This window comes from Opisthorchis viverrini, assembly GCF_000715545.1.
Source record: "Opisthorchis viverrini unplaced genomic scaffold opera_v5_74, whole genome shotgun sequence".
Classification (NCBI taxonomy): domain Eukaryota; kingdom Metazoa; phylum Platyhelminthes; class Trematoda; order Opisthorchiida; family Opisthorchiidae; genus Opisthorchis; species Opisthorchis viverrini.
The window spans coordinates 430,643-448,696 of NW_008751731.1; the positions used below are offsets into that span (position 1 = coordinate 430,643).

Genomic DNA, 18,054 nt, shown 5'->3' on the forward strand with positions numbered 1-18,054 from the left:
GTTCAGTCAGTAACGAAAATACGATAAAACAATGTTCTATATGGATCTTCACCAAACACTAGGACATTTGGAGCACTAAACTTTAATACCAAACCAATACACATGACGGAGTATCTCTTGCGAAAGTCTGTCGGTTTTGTTCACTCAAGAAACTCTTGGTTCACTTTTCTGTGCCTTTGTGAATGAAGTTACGCTTCAGTATGATTCAGAATCCTACCTAACCAGTGTAGATGGAATAGTAACGCTTATAAAAGTCAGGTTATCTGAAAGACCTATCCCAACGCAGACCATTACATTATGTGGTGACAGTGAAAAAATTGGTCAAAATTTCACATGGTACTTAAACGTTTTTCGCCTTCAAAGATGTCTTTGGAGCTGTCCTCTTGGATTTAAGGGCCACATTTAAGAATTAATCGTGAAAAAGCAGCATTCCTCATAAAACAGTGATACTTTTAGCTCGCTACAAATCACCTAATCTTCGGGTTGATTGAATCACTTTTGAACTGGTGAATCTGAGTAGCACGATGAATGTTTAGTGTTACTCCTGTATAACTTCACTCCCACTTTCTCAGCCACACAAGGAGCTTTTGTGGTGCACTCTAATGAGTTAGGAACGCACCGGTGTGCTTCTACACGTTATGGTATACATACACGTTTTTAAATTGGCGATTTTATGTGGTGAATACAAAACTTTATGAGTCTCTGGTAATCCTCACATCCATGAACCTAAGTCTGTTATTCATGAAAACTATTCGACAACTTGATAAGTTTGTTATCCCTAGAAAATATACTTCAGCATATTAAATATCGTGTAAACCAGGACACGGAGCGGTCCTTTTGCAGCAAGTGTAATTCAACAAGGGTATTCAATTACATCTCTGGTTAACACCAGTCTAATTAGCAAATGAGTTTGTCGTCGTCCTCAGTCTTTGTCACTAATTTCACAATGGGATGCACTGTGTTCAGGTGTTAGATTATCCATTTTGTACGGATATTGTCTGCCCATCTGAGAAATGAGTCATCAACATGATGATGATTATCACAGTCCACAATGTGATGTGATTGTCTGCTTTGTTTTCCACAGCGACCATAAATATGTCTGAACAAGGCGAACCTGAAGGACTGTCCTTGACTATTCCATCTATTTGTCTGTATAATCTGGTATCGAAAGTCAACATGCATTTGTGTGCACAGTCATTTTAAGTGTGTGTTACGAGCACTCCAAGTGTATACGTTATATTGTGAAGCGACGATGGCGTTACAACCCTCGGGAAAACAGATTCTCTATAACAACCAGTTCGTAGTCCCTGAAATTTCGCTAAGAAGTGGAGAAATTCGATGAAGCTTTCTTAATTTATATGTGGGTTTCAGTGACAGGCACACATGGATAATTCTTTAGGCACCGAAACAGAGTTAGTCGCTACAGGTGTACTCCGGTTAATGTGTCTCGCACTGTGCTCAGGAAGCAGATATGACAACTGGGTCTACATTTGCGTCCCTCCACGAATTAGCTTGCATGATGAAACTGACCCGTTGGCGGAGCTTGGTAATTAGCTTGCAGGCACATCATTCCCATGCGAGAAGAGATCGTAAGCGCCTGGTTGGGCGTTGTGTGATTCCTCCACTTATGCTAGTGTTTATTTTGTTTCTAAAGCGTAGTTAATCTACACAAGGTCAATGGTTGTTTGAAAGCTTTTTGGCACTTAAATTGGTTGGCCACTTTGAGATTTGTGTTGCGTTTTGGTCTAGTCAAATTCTCCTCACAAATGAGGCACTATAGTAACCGAACCCCCACAAGTATTCATTTCCATGATGAAAACAGTCACCCGTGAGTGTGCCAGTCTGTCTTTACTCCTACCATGCTGAAACCATTGTCTTCAACATACAGTAAGTTTTCAGCACACTTTGCGGACCAAAGTCTATCCACACTCACTAGACACTTTTTGTAAGTTCTCGTACTCTATCTCTCTACCTGGATGGGGTTAAAAGCACGTATAGTTTTTTGTTTGCCCGTCAAATCTACAAATAAGTAGGGAACTTGGGAATGCTACTCAAATGGATCAGTTTCTTCAGACATGCATTCCGTTAATGCTTTCTGTGGTCTTCACACCTAAAACACACAACCGAACTAGGTTAACTGAAACACTAAATTCGGGTTAGCTGAAATGCAAAGGCGTGCAAATCTGCGTGACTTCCATATGAAGGTTGCCATGAGATCTAGGTGGTCACATGCAGTCAAGTTTCCGATTGGCCATTAGATCCCTGCGTGTACCCCAGCTTCTTAGGTCCTGAAGCACCACAATATAATTCAATCTGGATTCGATCTCCGCTGGGCGTCCTCCTCATATATCGTTCATCTTTGGTTTGTTAAAACAGCTTTGGAAAGGCCAAAGTAAATCTCATCTAGACCCAGAAGAAGTATTCTGAGCTGGAAATTCTAACCCAAATTGGCAACTAAAGACTGTGCAAAGCGTAACCTGGATTGTTCAGTGTGGACAGAGATTCCAGTAGATCATTTCCTTTTTTAAGTGAACTGGAACGCAAATTCGTGACACTTACTCTTTCTTAAATGGCGTAACCTGGATTGTTCAGTTTGGACAGAGATTCCAGTAGATTGTTTCCCTTTTTAAGTAAACTGGAACACAAATTCGTGACACTTACTCTTTCTTAAATTTCTGCTTGTACTTCACTTAAAATAGCTGAAATCGCTGGGTACAGTGGTAATAGCTATTATTGGTGTGTCTTTCGATTAGAGGTCACTGCATCACACACTCACTTGTCAACACTCCCGAGCGGATGGTTTGTTATATGGAGTCAAGTTATTTTCTCCCCATTCTCGAAGTTCAAAGCGCATCTAGCAAACTTCTGGCACTCTTTTTTCAAAAACATATCCTGAGAATAGAGAGGAACATTGCCATTACTGTCTACAAATCTGTCATCCGGAAGACGCTATACTCAGATTGATTTGTGTCCCTTTCTATCATATAGTCATCATGAAGTTGAAAAGAAAGCTTGTATTTAGCACAATTGGTAGCCTTAAATAAATGTGGATGGACAGCAAACAGGACACCAAACAGGACATAATGCACTAAACCCACATGATCTCTGTTACAGGGCCTAATCTAAGCTTATTCGCCACCGATGCTGTATTCATTTTGTAACCTAAAGTCAGTTATGGACGTAATACACTACTCTTAAGATTGCTGAAAATTCTTCTACAGCCCGCGACCGGTTTCGCCCTTCTTGAGGCTCATGAGGAAGGCGCGATCTCCAAGTTTTTGTCAAACTTTTGGTCTACTTGAAACCAAAATGCACAAAATCATTTCAAACAAATTTGGTTTTGCGTGAGACTCACCTGGTACCCACCTAAATCTCTCGTTTATGACGTTTTCAAGCAACTGAATATGCTGAATCAGGCGGCCACATGTTTCAGTCGATACGATCCTCGAGATATCACGATATATACATTACCGCCGAACCGAAACAGGTCCCCTGGTACCAACCTCTCTCAGTGGCACGTGAATTACTACCACTTTAAGATTTGCTAGATGACTCGAGCCTTGTTTCGAGACTGGTGGACAGTTGGTTAGGTAAGGAGAACACCTCATCGCTCGGGATACTGCAACAACACACAAAATCGTGGGAACTTTTTGAACTTTAGTTTGGAACATCTGTCACCCAACCGCACGTCCTTTACACAGCCACCGGACGAAGGCGTTTCTGGTAACTGGAGTGCAATTGCGGACAACCTCTTCTGGTAGTGTTGTTCGGGAAGCTGAACGAAGTGTGGGCACCGGACTCATGCATAGCATACATTTCCCCGCAAGCACAAACCAGCCGAATCCGGACACTCTCGTTATGGGGGTTGAGCATTTCAGGATTCACGATCAACTTGGAATTGTCTTTACCTCCAGTTGATGAATGTCACTTGGCAAAAGGTTTCATGCCTACGTTGTAATCAGCTTAGAACTCTTTGCTCAAGAGTTTGAGGGTCAATTTGGAGGAGGACACTGATGATTCAGGCACATGTGTCTTTGCAGTTCAATTCTACTTTTGACATTGATGCAAGTCTCAATCTGTTTAGTGTATTAACAACCGAACGGATAGGGGAAGCAACAAAGAACAAGATACCATCAAGAACCGGGCTCCTGTGGTTTCAGTTGATGACACTTGATGATGGCGTTAGAAAAGTTGCACTCATACAATGTGGCTGATGTAGACCTTTTGGACCTCAGTAATACTGTTTCGAATAGAAAAACAAAAATACAGCTGGCGAAGAATCAATAGTACATGTTGTGATAGGGAGAAGATGCCCTGTTTCAGCCCCATACTCCTCACATTTTGATATTAATTGGGAACATCATTTGTGCAACCCAATTGATGGCTACCCATACATTTATAATTTTGGTGGGCTCTTGCTGCATAGGTGACCGTGATAGTACGGGCGAAGCACTGTCGGCTTTGTAACAGCTAAACACCTAAGTGCTAACCAGTGTGATCATTTAGTTCATCGGGGTGAGGGAACTGACTGACCGTGAGTCCCAACCTTTTGAAGCTGTTTGAAAATTCCACATCGTGATATCAACAATGAGGTAGTCAGTTCGATGGGAGCTAAGCACACTGCTGTTCAGCCGCTCGAGGCCAAACCGTTACGAGTTTAACCACTGGCCTCAAGGGTTCGAACTTTTCTGGGCTTCGTAAGAGGTACAGTGTCGATGCTTTCCAGTACGGATAAAACAGTTGTACAGTGCTTTTCGGCTTTTCAGCATTGATTGCCTTCACTGACAGGACGAAATCTCGGTTTTTGTTTCCGTGCTTGTGAGCCGTAGCTTTGAGTTAACTGAAATCGATTGTAAGTCTCATTGAAATAAGCTGGAGATACTCGTGATCACAATAGCTTCTGGGGCTACTCACGCATCCCCGTGGTGATTTACTGGTGTCATTTACGATGATCCAAATTTACACATCAAAATTTCGGTTAAACTATAGGTCTGATCTGGCTATTAATTAGTAACAGCTCGACCTTTGAATGGAATGGTCCAACTAATTTCCTATAACCCCGAGGCACTTTATTAACCTGCGAGTCATCCTCAAGAAGTAGTTTGCAATCTCTCTTCTGTCGTGATAAGTACCATCCAGTTCAAAAGCATCATTTGTACCGATTCCATTCGGATCGTGGAAAACGGATGAAGAGTCATCTTCTGTCAGCCAGTTCGGTTTTTCTAGCAGTTTTTTTTCAAATAAACATCTGAATGGAGGATCCTGCGGATATTGCGGATCCACATCACAGATAAATTAGTCAACCACATCGTTAGAAAGCGTCATAAAAATGCGACATCTTTGCAGTGCAAATTAACCTGTGAAACGGTATTTTCATTCAGTTTTACCGGTATGTTAACCTGTACATCATATGTAGAACGTCAAAACGAGGACACCACAAAACGACTGTGGATTTTTCAATATGGATCAATTAACTGAACTGTCAACGTCACGCTGAGAAGCTGCCCGTCAGAACAGGCACCTCAACCCCTATTTAGGCAATGCCACACCATGCTTTTCTAGATGAGTGGCGTACCCCTTGTGACAGAGGTTAGCTTATTTTACTTGTTCACTTGCTGCCGGAATTCTGGCCAACTTATATCAGACTGCGCATTCTTAAGAGTACCGTCAGGTCAGAAAACAGCACTTGCATCCACAAACCTGTCTGACGATTAACCGTGTGAGCATGTAGACAGAACTCTGGTGTGTAGGATTTATGCGCGAGTGACAGAAATCAGTGACTAAACTACAAACATACGTGAATGCGGCAAGTTTCCCAGTTGACTAGGACAAATTTTGCAATTGTTGTTCAAAATGAGTAGTGCGAACTCCATCGCCTCGCTACAACCACAGAAAGTCATAATGATATAAGCGAATTACTATACCATTGTAATTAGTGCAAAACGAACCAATTTCCAGCTCAAAGCCAGGCAGTGTGATGTGATTTTTGGTCTTAAACGGCCTGCAACTGTTGACCAGACAACCAAGCCCTCAATTCTTCCCCGCCAGACTACTCTATCCTACCGGGGAAAATATCGCTCATACCGTTTGAGTTTTCGGGATCCCCGTGTCTTTAGTATCAAAGTTGCGTGATTAATATATCACCAGTGTGTCTAAATCATATTCTGTTCACTTCTAAAATATACCGGAGTGAATTAAAGCTAGGGATTTTCGATAGAGCTGGGAATGTTTTAGAGTAGTGGTTCTCAACCGGAACTCATCCCCAAGGAAGGAGATTTTGTGAACCAAGAATAATATAGGTTCCCATTGATGAAGACAGTAACCGCTAGGAAGCTCACTATCGTCTCGGTTCACCAGAATTTAGGATCTCCTGACACTTGTCCTTACAAGATTGTAGCTTCGTTCCTATCTTGGTGAAAGAGGTGCTGTCACCCGGAAGAGTGTTTAACTCTCTGAGGCCCTTACCATCAAACTATTCGGGTAAGGATGTAGAACGCTGAGGGAATAAAATATTTCCTTTCGTGCATATTTCAAAATAATTTTACCTATCATCCGACTACGGTTGTCTCGGGATCGTATACATTATTTTTGTGTATGAAAGGTACAATCCCGCTTTCAGTCCTGACCATGTATATCTGCCGTTCAAATCAATCGGCCGTAAAGCTTGTCCAACGTCACGTCTCAGCCAAACGCGGAGAGGGATTGTCGATACTATAACGAAAAGTCAAATGATGAGTTAGGTAGATCTGCTGGACGATCAACCTGCTGAATAAAAACTTTCGTACTCAAGTCTGTCTGAAGCGGACAGGCCACTGTTCCCCTCTAACAGCTGGAGTTGATTGTTCCACGCTGTCATTTTCCCCACTCTACCGATGGTTGTTCTGAAAAGCCTAACGCACTAATGATTTTGCTGTTATTTATGTTATCTGGCGTACCTATTGCAGTTAGTTTCAAAGCCATTCCCGCTACGTTCGGTACCAGTAAGTCCTTTGTCACTTAGTCCACCCGTGTAACATAGCATCGTGTGTTTTTGGGGTGACCACTTTGACATGCATAGGGCAGTCATGGAAAAAGCTAGAATCCACTTCTTTGTCGTCTTGGTGAGCATTATTACTTATCAAAATTACTCACACAGATTGCACGCAGCATAGGAGACCCCGAGTTGATAAACCTCAACACGGGATTCGATTGCAGAGTTAAGCCAAGAAACGTAGTGCGCCTGCGATTTCATGGACCACACACACTTCAATCCTCTTTCAGATTAGACAAGTAGAAACAACACATTGTCTCCCACTACGTGAAGTCATACTTAAATTCATTATTCTAACTAGGTTTTGTTTTTTCTTCTGGATTGCATTTGCAAAACTTAAATGAAGTCAGAATAGCAACGCACTATTTGTGCGCAATACTTGTAAGTGGTTTTCTCACGAACCAGGTGGATAAAGCTGGGAGGTACGAATAAACTGTCACGATATATTGAATGTGGTGGGTGTATGGCGAGAAACCATTTTAGAGCCTCTGTGCTCTATACTACTCAGTGCCACCCAACCCAACCATTTATGGCACCCCTTTACTCAAGAAAGACTTTCACAACACTCCTTGTTACTTTGTATTTTGCTCGTTGTAAGGTTGAATTTTCGCTAAGTGATCACCCCCTAAATGGTATGATGTGCGATTCATGCTGTGGTTTGACCCCCACTAAAACAGCTCTTGTCATAGTACAAAAGGTTTTGTAGCCGAGCTTATTAGCAGACGGAAGAAAACGCAAGCAAAACCCAAAAAGTCTGTGCTAGGCAAAACGATCAACTAATAAACATCCAGGACTGATTACAGTCGTGGTTTGACCCCACTAAAACAGCTCTTGTCATAGTACAAAAGGTTTTGTAGCCGAGCTTATTAGCAGACGGAAGAAAACGCAAGCAAAACCCAAAAAGTCTGTGCTAGGCAAAACGATCAACTAATAAACATCCAGGACTGATTACAGTCACGTCCCAAATCCCTAAACGACCTTGTTGATTTGTTCATCAGAACGAAGATATGATCTTGACTGCGGACCACGTGGTGGGTGATATGTTCGCCATGCTTGGTAATGTAGTTGCAAGGTTTTCGTCAACATTCGAAAAGACAAATCGGTGCACCTACCGAAATGAGGCTTCACCAGTAACAATGACGAAGGCTTTTTTTAAAACTAGCCCGAAAGAGAGAGGTTAAAATCGCAAGTCACATACACTCTGTAGAAAACTCCAGTGTTAGGAAAGATGTGGCCTATTCACTATTCTGATAAACTGTGCATCGGATTGCTACAATACTGAATAACAGCGAAACTTATGTGCACAGATATTGTCAACTCTATAGGCAAGATATCAGTTTTTACAGGAAGCTACGCATTCAAAAGTCAACCACCTTGCCAATACTTCAGGGACTGGCAAGTTGTCTGTTATCCACAACTCATGACTTTGGTTACACTAACTACATCCACGGCATGGTTACCCAAACAGGGGAGAGTGTCACAATATCTCATTATCCCACAGCTTTCAATACGCTGCGTTGGGCGTTCTTAATTGCTTTGTGTATATACTGGCCAGATAGATAGAATCCACACTGTTCTAACACTAACGTGCAAGTCATCCATCCCAGTCTAATTACCGGATGGGTGCGTAAATAAGTCACCAGAGAACAGCAAGCACTCAAAGATTAATGCTGAGCGCCTGATGAGGCGGGATGTAGCTTTTCGTGAGTCATCTCTGTCTGTCCAGTTCAGCTTGATTTCTACGGAGTCTATTCGCAGAAAGTACGCACATGTATCATTTTGGTGAGCAATTTTCTGGTTCCGACCTTAATTCCGAGAGACTGTGTATGACAATTGATATTCATCTGGAAGTTTGTGGCTTTATCTATCATGTTAGTGTGTAGACGTGTCTGACCCATCTACTCAGTGAATCTGCTCCAAGATCGAAATTCATATGTTACATTTTTTCGTAGGCATCTTCTGTATATCCAGATGATTGTATGTCCATTGAAAAAAGCTCCAAATTCTATGACAGATTATCTGCATTAAACGCAAAATGATACAATAGTTTAGCTACGCCTGGCGAACTCATCACATGAGTTTTGAGAAATTGAATCCAGGCGAACTATTAGTTTTGCTTTAAGGGGAGCTCAAAAGTGCTACGTTAGTAATCAAAAAATCACGGAAGAACTTTCAGCTTCACACCTTTTGGAATGAGAGTAGAATGTCAGTGTGAGTTGGAACACCACGATCAGCCAAACAAATCAGATATACTTGTCCGTAAAAAAAGGAACAGATACAGCCATTATCCCAGGTATTGTGACAATCTACCGCTGGTTGGACGCAGAGGCATCCAGTGATAAAGCGGAACAAATGGGTACAGCAAACAGTTCGCTTGCATCAGTTGTCGGTTGGTATACCTGAGCTACTTCCACGCCCTCATCTGAACGCTGGTTACCAACAAAGAAGTGCCAGTGAATAAGAGAATTGCCGCCGTTCAACTGCGAATGTCAGACTTAGACGGCGCTGTTCACCGCCCGTCACACCGATCCTGTTCTGCTAAGTCAGCTGTTTTGAACCGTTTGGTGTTAGCTGTCCGACATAATGCTAATCCGGAGGCTGGTTCCCACTCACCTGTCTTCACTCTGGACTACCTTGTATAGTGTGACCATTTTCTCGTTGACTGGCAACATCAATTGTCTTGATATAAAATACTCTTCCTTAAGGGTAGCACCACAGGGAAAAGTGCAATCTGATTTCCTATATGAGTGACGCAGCATTATTGGAAGGCACATTCAGTCTAACGATGGTGAGTGCTGCAGAGAAACTGATAATTCCAGCGGTGCGGAGGTTTGTGTACCTGTCTGACACAGAAATATACTGTGAGGTTGCATCTTGACTTTCTCAGGGTTAATGGTACCAGGTTGGTCAGTGGGTAGAATTCTGATGAGCACGGTCTCTTGGTTTTCCAGGCCGGGGGTTCAAACAGGCAAGGCGACTTGTTCCTTACAAAGCTTGTACTAGTCCGCCAGCACCCACCCGGTGCCCTGCGGTAATGCTTTTGAGCAAAAGTCTTCGATCGAGGACACCAACCGTCCTTCTGTCTGAAGCTAAGCGCCTTGGCAGTACCTCAGCCTACGTAAAATCATGATAACTGTAAATAAGAATACGCTCATGCTACATTGGTCGTCGTGTGGTGCCATCGACCTGGTTGATTAACTTGTTACATACAACAGGGCGGGTAAGGGAAAACATACAGCTGCCTCTTAAACTTTCACGCATTCTCCATTCTACCCTACTCCACCCTAATTTGAATGCTTCCTGCGCAGGTCCTGGCGCTAGGACTGACCGCTTTGTTCGCCATGCATCACACTAGTCTGCGGGTTCCATGCGCCCGGCTAAACTAACAACCCGAAAAATAATTCAGTCTGTTTTCGAAATTCGAAGGCACCCTTTAATTTTCGCATATTGAAGCAAGCAGGACAACAAGTGGCTCCTGCTCGTACGCTGTATCGACATATCCTTTCTCTCAGAAACAAAAAAACAGGAAGCAGTAATACCACTGAACCGACTGTCTCCGGTTTTATTTTGGGTAACGGCTGCACACATCTGATGTCACGAAGGCTGCTGCAACTGGATGTATCGGTGTATGTATTGTGTTGAGCCATTTAGCATGGCTAACTCTAGTTTATTAGATACCCGCTGATAGTCACGTCTGTGTTGTTTGTTTGCCAGCGTCTGTGAGAGAATCTCAAGAAAGTTAGGTTCGTCGCTCCCTTCTATTATATCTGCCTACGCCCTGACGAATTGTAGCTTTGAATCTGCCAAGAACTGTTTCTATGACGATGTGGATACCCTTTTACAACCGGCCGCCTGCTATTTTCAATCCGAACTGTCAGTCTTTCATTAAGAACGTTGTAGACTGTGAACAGGGAACCCACTTCAGCCTCATAAATATCGCAGTGAATATCTCATCGCGGTGCTGGTCCCGACGACCTTCCACATCCACTGCTTAAAGATGGTAGGCGGTACCTGTCTAGCCTATTATCCTCCATCTGAGAGAAAGAGACCGTCCCAGATAGGTGGCGAGTCGACAATAGTAATCATTTTCAAAAAAAGTACTCGCAGTGCATTACATACAGGAGTGTAAGCTTATAACAGAGCTTATAACATCACTGATTCTTCGCTGTCTTACGGTGGCACACACTCATGAACATCAAGCGGGATTTCGACTAGGTATAGGATGAATTGACTCCGTCACGACGCCATTTGTACAGACGATCCGTATGTACAAGGTTCCATTGAATTCAAGGCTGCTTTTGACTTTGTCAATCCGTCAATGTTCCCGCCTATATGAGCTCATAGCGCATACCAAATACGTTTGTGATCACTACCCAGTACTTACACTAACTTGCTTGTGGGTTTATGAGTGCATGGTGAGCTCTATTGAGGCCTCCATACCAGGAGCTGTGCCCTGCGAGGATGTCCACTCTCTATGCGGCTAATAGTTTGAACTCTTAAGCGTTCGGTCAAGAGCAAAGGATCAGCAATGCAATTAACACGCACCCACAAACAGAGCAAATGCGAGGACTTTCAGTTTCTTGAAATTTTTATGGGGTCAAGTAGAAACCTAAAAATGACCACTGTACGATCGTTGTTTTGGTTATGATTGACCGGAAAGACTTCATTTTGTGTGTGGAACACATCTGTCGAGAACCCAATGACCAACAATCGGAAAGATGACAATCATATTTGATTCGGTTATCTACTACGTTGCCAAAGTAAGTATTTTTTAGATTGCTCATGGGTAAGCTCTTGGCTTTTACACGCATTGCACATTCCATATCAATTAGTGCATCCAGGGAAGCACGGTCAATCCAAGCCGTTAGTTGAAAAATCAGTGAGGTTTTAACGAAGGGAAATTAGAGGTAGATTCAAGAAAATCACTTTTTGGACCACCAGATACATTGTAATTACTACAAACGAATAAGATCGGGATTTTCAGAAAAAGTGTATTAGTTTGCTTGCTTCAACATGCGATTTCCTCCTCGGCAAGTACTCCAGTGTGAACTGAAATGGTCCATTCCGCAGCTGAATGCTCCCTGAAACAAATTTCACCAGTTACTAGCGAAATACACTCCTTCACAAACTAATTTGGTTTCGCAAGAGACTCGCCTGGAACCCAGCTGAATCTCTCCTTTGTGATGTTACCAGGCGACTGGATGTGCTGCACCAGGTCGCCTCATTTTTCAGTCGCTACGATATTCGAGATATCGCGATATATATATATATATTTGTAATGCACTACTAGGTTTCTAACATCGAAGCGACTGAAACAAGGGGCCGTCTGGTGCAGCACATTCAGTCGCCTGGGAACATCACAAACGAGAGATTCAGCTCGGTTCCAGGTGAGTCTCTCGCAAAACCAAATTAGTCTGCAAATGAGTGTATTTCGCTAGTTTCGTGCAATTTGGTTTCAAGTAGTACATAAAGTCGATGGAAGCTCGAGGAATTCATCAGTTACTCTTTTGGGGTACTTTAGCTTCTTGAACCAGGCAAAACTAGGGTTTACTAGTTGAAATCGAAATGGCGTTTGCGAATAGAATAGGCCAGTTTAACTATAGACATTTTCGAAACTTTTCTTCTGGTCACTGAATAACTCAACCTTTCTTTGTCATTCATCTTGTCTGGCTCCTGAAAACTGTTTGAATTTTCTGCCTCATAGCCTGTATTGCCAGAACAACGACATCCAAGATGAAGCACTGACAACTGAACTGCTTGTTACAATTGAACTAACATCTTGATCTGTAGTCACGTATGTCTAGACACGTTGTAGTACCATGTGCTCATCGACTGTTATGTTCTATTCCACACCGGACGAGTGCAGTGCAAACTGTAGAATGTAAGTTTGAGAGGAATACACACTGAAAAAGTTTCAAGTACTTTAAATTTGCAGTGGATCGGTTCTCTGTTAATTGAAAAAAGACTCCAAAAAGGTTCAATTTGTCCAAATTTTACCAATGGTATAATTTTTGACGACGTGTCTCCAGGCCGGTATAAACCTGTCAATATTATTTGTACACCTGAGGCTTGGCTTAACGAATAAACATGGGAACACATGACAGATGACAGTTCCAATTCCTTTGTCTCCGAACACACATTGTGTCAAATATTGACTGTTCTAAACGAATAGGTTTGACCGCCGACGTGTGCGCTTTTTACATAGACGTATCAGTCCATGAATTGTCCATGCTAGTTGTGCGTGAGAAGGTTGCACAGATGTTCATCAAAGTTCTCCATCATCTCGTTTTTCATTCCAGTCGCAAGCGGTATCAGCTCTTTTCATGTCTTTCATGGTTGGGGATTTTTCGGCTCTGTGTTCCCATTAGTGGAGGTGAACCTGAGGAAATTTCAATCGTTTGTTCGAAAACTAAGGCGAACAGGGTGATATTTGAAGATTTTTACAGCCGGTGCTTGAACAGCTCTTCGTAGGGATAATGCAGGTGAAAAAACAATAACAATAAAATGAGTTATGCTATCTATAAAATGACTTTTCCTGTAGTAAAGAGTTCTTAAATCTGACCACCTGGGTGTACACCGTAACTAATAAATCATTCACCGGAAACATCACAAACCAGAGATTCAGCTGGGTTCCAGGTGAGTCTCTCACAAAACCGAATTTGTTTGCAACTGAGTGCATTTCGCTAAAACCATTCACTTCTCCATAGTAAGAATGCCTCCTTGGCACACGCGCGTAATTTCTTAGCCTTCCGATAGGAGGTAAGAGGTAGTGATGAATTGGATCATTCTGTCATCCAGATGACCAACAGACTTAGCTGGACCCACTAGTTCACAGTTGGACGAAAAGGTGATATTTGTTTCGATGAACTGCGGTGAAACCTGTTGACAGAAGTCAATAGCTACTCTCATTTGCACACGAATTCGGTTTTGACAGAAGACTCAACTAGTCCCTCGTTTATGCTGGTGAGTGTCAGCCGAATTTGTTGCAACAGGCCATCCTGTGTTTCATTTGGTACGATATTCGAGATATCACAATACTTTATTGTCTAGATGTAACACAACACCCATAGGGTTTCTGAGATCTTTTCGACAGCTAAGTTATCACTATGGTGATCGGAACCTGGATAATCAATTTGTCATTTCCAGTTTACCAGAGAGTTGTCTTTTGTTAATTTGAGACTGTAGCGGTCTGGGTGTTAAATCCTACAATTGCAGAAACATCAGGAACATCACGACACAAGGGAAAAAAATCACCCTTCTATACTCCTGAATTACCTAACCCGAGCGTTTAGACTACAATGAGTTGCTGAATCCCAATTAGCTTAAACAAAATCAGCAAGGTTTGTCTCGTACCCAAAATGTCTATTTTTGATGGTTTGATTATCCTATTGGTAGCATGAGTATAACCTTCCTGACAAAAACAATCAGGTATAAAGCTGAAGAAGAACGTAATAAGCGACATATTCAGCTGAGTTTTCAGTGAGTATCCCATGAAAACTAAGTTGATGTGCAAATGAATGTATTTGTTGAAAAGTTTCCTGTCTGGACAATTTCCGTGTCGTCAATTTAATTGAGCCTTGAGCTTGGGGGGATGAGACACCCCCTGAAAAATCACACAAACTGAGGCTCACGGGAAGCGTGGTGTTGACTCAATGTATGCGCGCGCGATAACACATGAATACCTTCGCTCGGAGGCATGAATCATCTCAGAAGCCGGATAGCCGGAGATACCGGGAAGGTCATGGACCCGACGCGTATCCATGACCAACTGGACGGATGCTTCCTAACAATCTGTGAGTAAAGGGTAGGACGGGCTTGAACGCAAACTGTGAGGTTATAGGCAATCGGGGGCGGAATTGACAAAGCCGTTTACATAGAGTTCAAGAAATCTAACCTAAGAAGTATTCCTGAGCTTTCCCAAGCGTTGTTTAAACATTTGGGGTCAGTGAATGGACACATGGGAACATTTCAATAATCTCCAGTTCAACCGCCGACTAGATGCGGGAGTATGCTTGAAACCGAAGCCCGATTTTACTCACAGGGTTCATCAGTAATATGCGCTGTTGGATAACCGTTAAAATTAGTCGACAGTTGGCTAGATCAAAAATCGCACCTTAAGCCGAACCCGTTGGAGAATGCGTTATCCAAAAATTACCGTCTGAAATGTCATTTAGCAAGTCAGCTGTTCGAACCCTGTTAAACCGTCAGATTAGCCTCAATTATAATAATGGCGCTCGTGTTCCTGAAGTTTTGGGCGTACGATCACACCTTTATTGTATGCTTGAAGAGGATCTGTCGGTAACTTTTAAAGCACCTGATATTCTTCTAGGAAGGTACATTGACCGAAGCTCTGTGGAGGCACCAGACTGCATTTACTCCTTTTGATAACTTCACCAGTAAAGGCGGTTAGTGAATGGAGTGCTTTCCGGATAAAGTTTGCCTGTCACCACGAGGCTAAATATAAAAACTGCACTGAATTCATTTATGGCTAGAAAGATCCGTGAGTCTGGTTTTCCCGGCACTCAGATTCCGTTTATCTGCTGCGGTTAACTAACTACTTATGGATTAGCAAGTTAATTTTGATTGTACAGAATAACACTACCACTATCTGACATACTGACTTATCTGAAAAAACAACGTTATCTTGAATGCTTGTCGTTTTCCTAGACGGTGCCCTCTACAGAAAATTTTTCGATTAATTGATTGTTACGTTTATTTTAACGAACATCGCAGAATGCCACCCTGATTTAGCTTACGAAGTATCTATAGACCTGCGAATTTCCAAAGTATGCCAGTTAACAGACTTACAATATTTTAGTTGGATGGATTTACACTGGGGACCAGTAGACCCATGTTTATTTTGTACTGGTCAGTAACACGAGAATATCCAACGCAGACGGGCCCGGAAGTTTACTTTAGAGTTACAAAAGAAGACAGTGTAAACAACTTCATCGGACTATCCTTTCCTGTTGGGGTGTATGACGACTGCAGTTGGGTGTTTATTCACCGTTTTTCTTGTGTTGTCACTTTGATATCTGGTCCAGTGTGCTAATTTCTCAATCAACCGGAATCTGTGAGCCATCATTCAGTGTTGAGTGAACCGAATGAATGACGTTCCCTCACTACTACAGACGGACGAGCGGCCGGCCTTCCAGACTCGACAAATGCAAACAGATTATTGTTATTTTGACGTCTATCGAGGTGGTATGAAGACTTAAAACAAAACAATATGTGCTAACAAAGCTGTGATGAGAGTCAACCAAGTACGAACTGTCTGAAAAACGCAGTGTCTCCTGGTAGTCAAAACGCAATAGAGCGACCACTGCTTTTTTGTATGTTAAATGCGAGGAGCATAGGGCCGAAAGAAAGTGAAATCACTCCGATATCAACTAAGTATGAATTGTCTGAAAAACGCAGTGCATCTCCTGGTAGTCAAAACGCGATAGAGCGACCATTGCTTTTTTGTATGCAAACTGCGAGGAGCATAGGGCCGAAAGAAAGTAAAATCACTCCGATAAAGCTTTTTAACAAAGCCACTTACATATGATTCAAGGATATTGGGCACTCTCATCCAATGATTTGCACCATGGACATCTCAAAAATCCAGCTCAAGGGCTTTGTTTCCAGAGTAAGAGATGTAAAAGTGAGAAGTGAAGTGAATTGACGGAGAAAACCCGGGTGGTTTCATAAACGGACGAATCCTCTCAGGACATGCCTGGCAAACCCACTGATAAAACTTCTTGGTTAGTTGATCCACCGTAAATGTCCAGACCAAGCAATGAAGAGTACGAAAGACACCTTAAAACTTTCGTAAGTCACTCTCAGACTCGTGGACGTCTAAATAAGATGAAGGAAATCCACGATACATTTGTTGCATGGTCGTAACTCTTTTCGTATCCATACACTGGGAGAAACGTCAAGTTAAAAGTGTATTCCTCTTCTGCTGGATGTGGGTGGGAGTTTGGTCATTCAGTTAGATAATACAAACCCTCGTTTTACCCTACTCGTAAATATAATGACTTCTACCTTGTCGCTCCACATCTGTATGAAGAAATCACCTCATCTATCGAATGCTTGCACGAAATATCACTATACAAGTCAGCCAGGGGAGAGTGTGATTTCACTACGCATGCTGTTGAAGACTAGCTTTCCCTGTGTTGTCTGCATTGTTTGTCCTTCCAAATGAAGTATCCTGTTTTTCTGTCCTGATAGTTTAATTAAGTAACTTCATTGTCTACTTACTCAGCTCTGTGAGGACATTTATTAAATGCTGTACGTATGTACATGTCATAATGTGTGTGTTTGACCGTTGAACGGAAGGGACATCAAAAGCAAATGACATCAAAGGAACAAAATTAACAGAAAGCACTGTTTTAATGAAACATTCAATGTATAAATATTGGTAGATTGTGTGTACTTATTTGTTTTTGATCAGACAGCTCCTGGTCTATTCACCAAGCTTGGCAGTTAACTTGAAAAGTTTTCGTCACTAAACGCGGAGACTTCATCAGTGCACAGTTGGGCGGGTACTTCATTCCTACCCGCGTGCGTTTATACAGAATTTGAGGAGTATCTGTCATCTCTTAATTCTATTGACCAGTTGTGGGATGAGCGAGACAGTCAAAGTGGTTAGTGCACCAATTTGCTGACCAGAATGTTCGTGATTCGGACCCGACATCTGCCTCTTGAATTCCCTTGTCTAAGTTTGGGCAACCTGGCAGTATCCAAGCCCTCGTGTCACCTTCTGGTACACCGAAAGGGTGCCACAGCCGAAAAAATTGTGGGATGGCGCCCTTGTGAGTTCATTGGTCCGTCTGTGATATGCGCTGCGTTGTGGTTTGCCTCCCTTGGATTTGCTTGGCCATCCTTCAACGATTTTGTTTCCTTATTTTCAACCCTTCCGTTCGCAATCTGCGTTGCGCTGTACTCTGACCTCGGGGTGGACTAGTAGGTTACCCCGCCCTACTATCTCCACTGTAAAGGCTGGTACCCGTGCATCGACCGGTTAATTTGATTCTTTGGTT

The 18,054-nt window shown here is 42.5% G+C and overlaps 1 protein-coding gene across 1 annotated transcript; it reads right to left on the minus strand.

Annotated features, from left to right (window-relative positions):
- Nucleotides 1–3,281: 3,281 nt before the first annotated feature.
- Nucleotides 3,282–17,610, minus strand: T265_04500 (hypothetical protein; the record flags this gene model as incomplete). Its single annotated transcript, XM_009169255.1, has 8 exons — nt 3,282–3,444; nt 5,078–5,248; nt 9,644–9,769; nt 12,069–12,111; nt 12,160–12,265; nt 12,330–12,444; nt 14,713–14,813; nt 17,503–17,610. 8 exons carry the CDS (start codon nt 17,608–17,610, stop codon nt 3,282–3,284), a joined length of 933 nt encoding a protein of 310 aa, XP_009167519.1.
- Nucleotides 17,611–18,054: the final 444 nt, after the last annotated feature.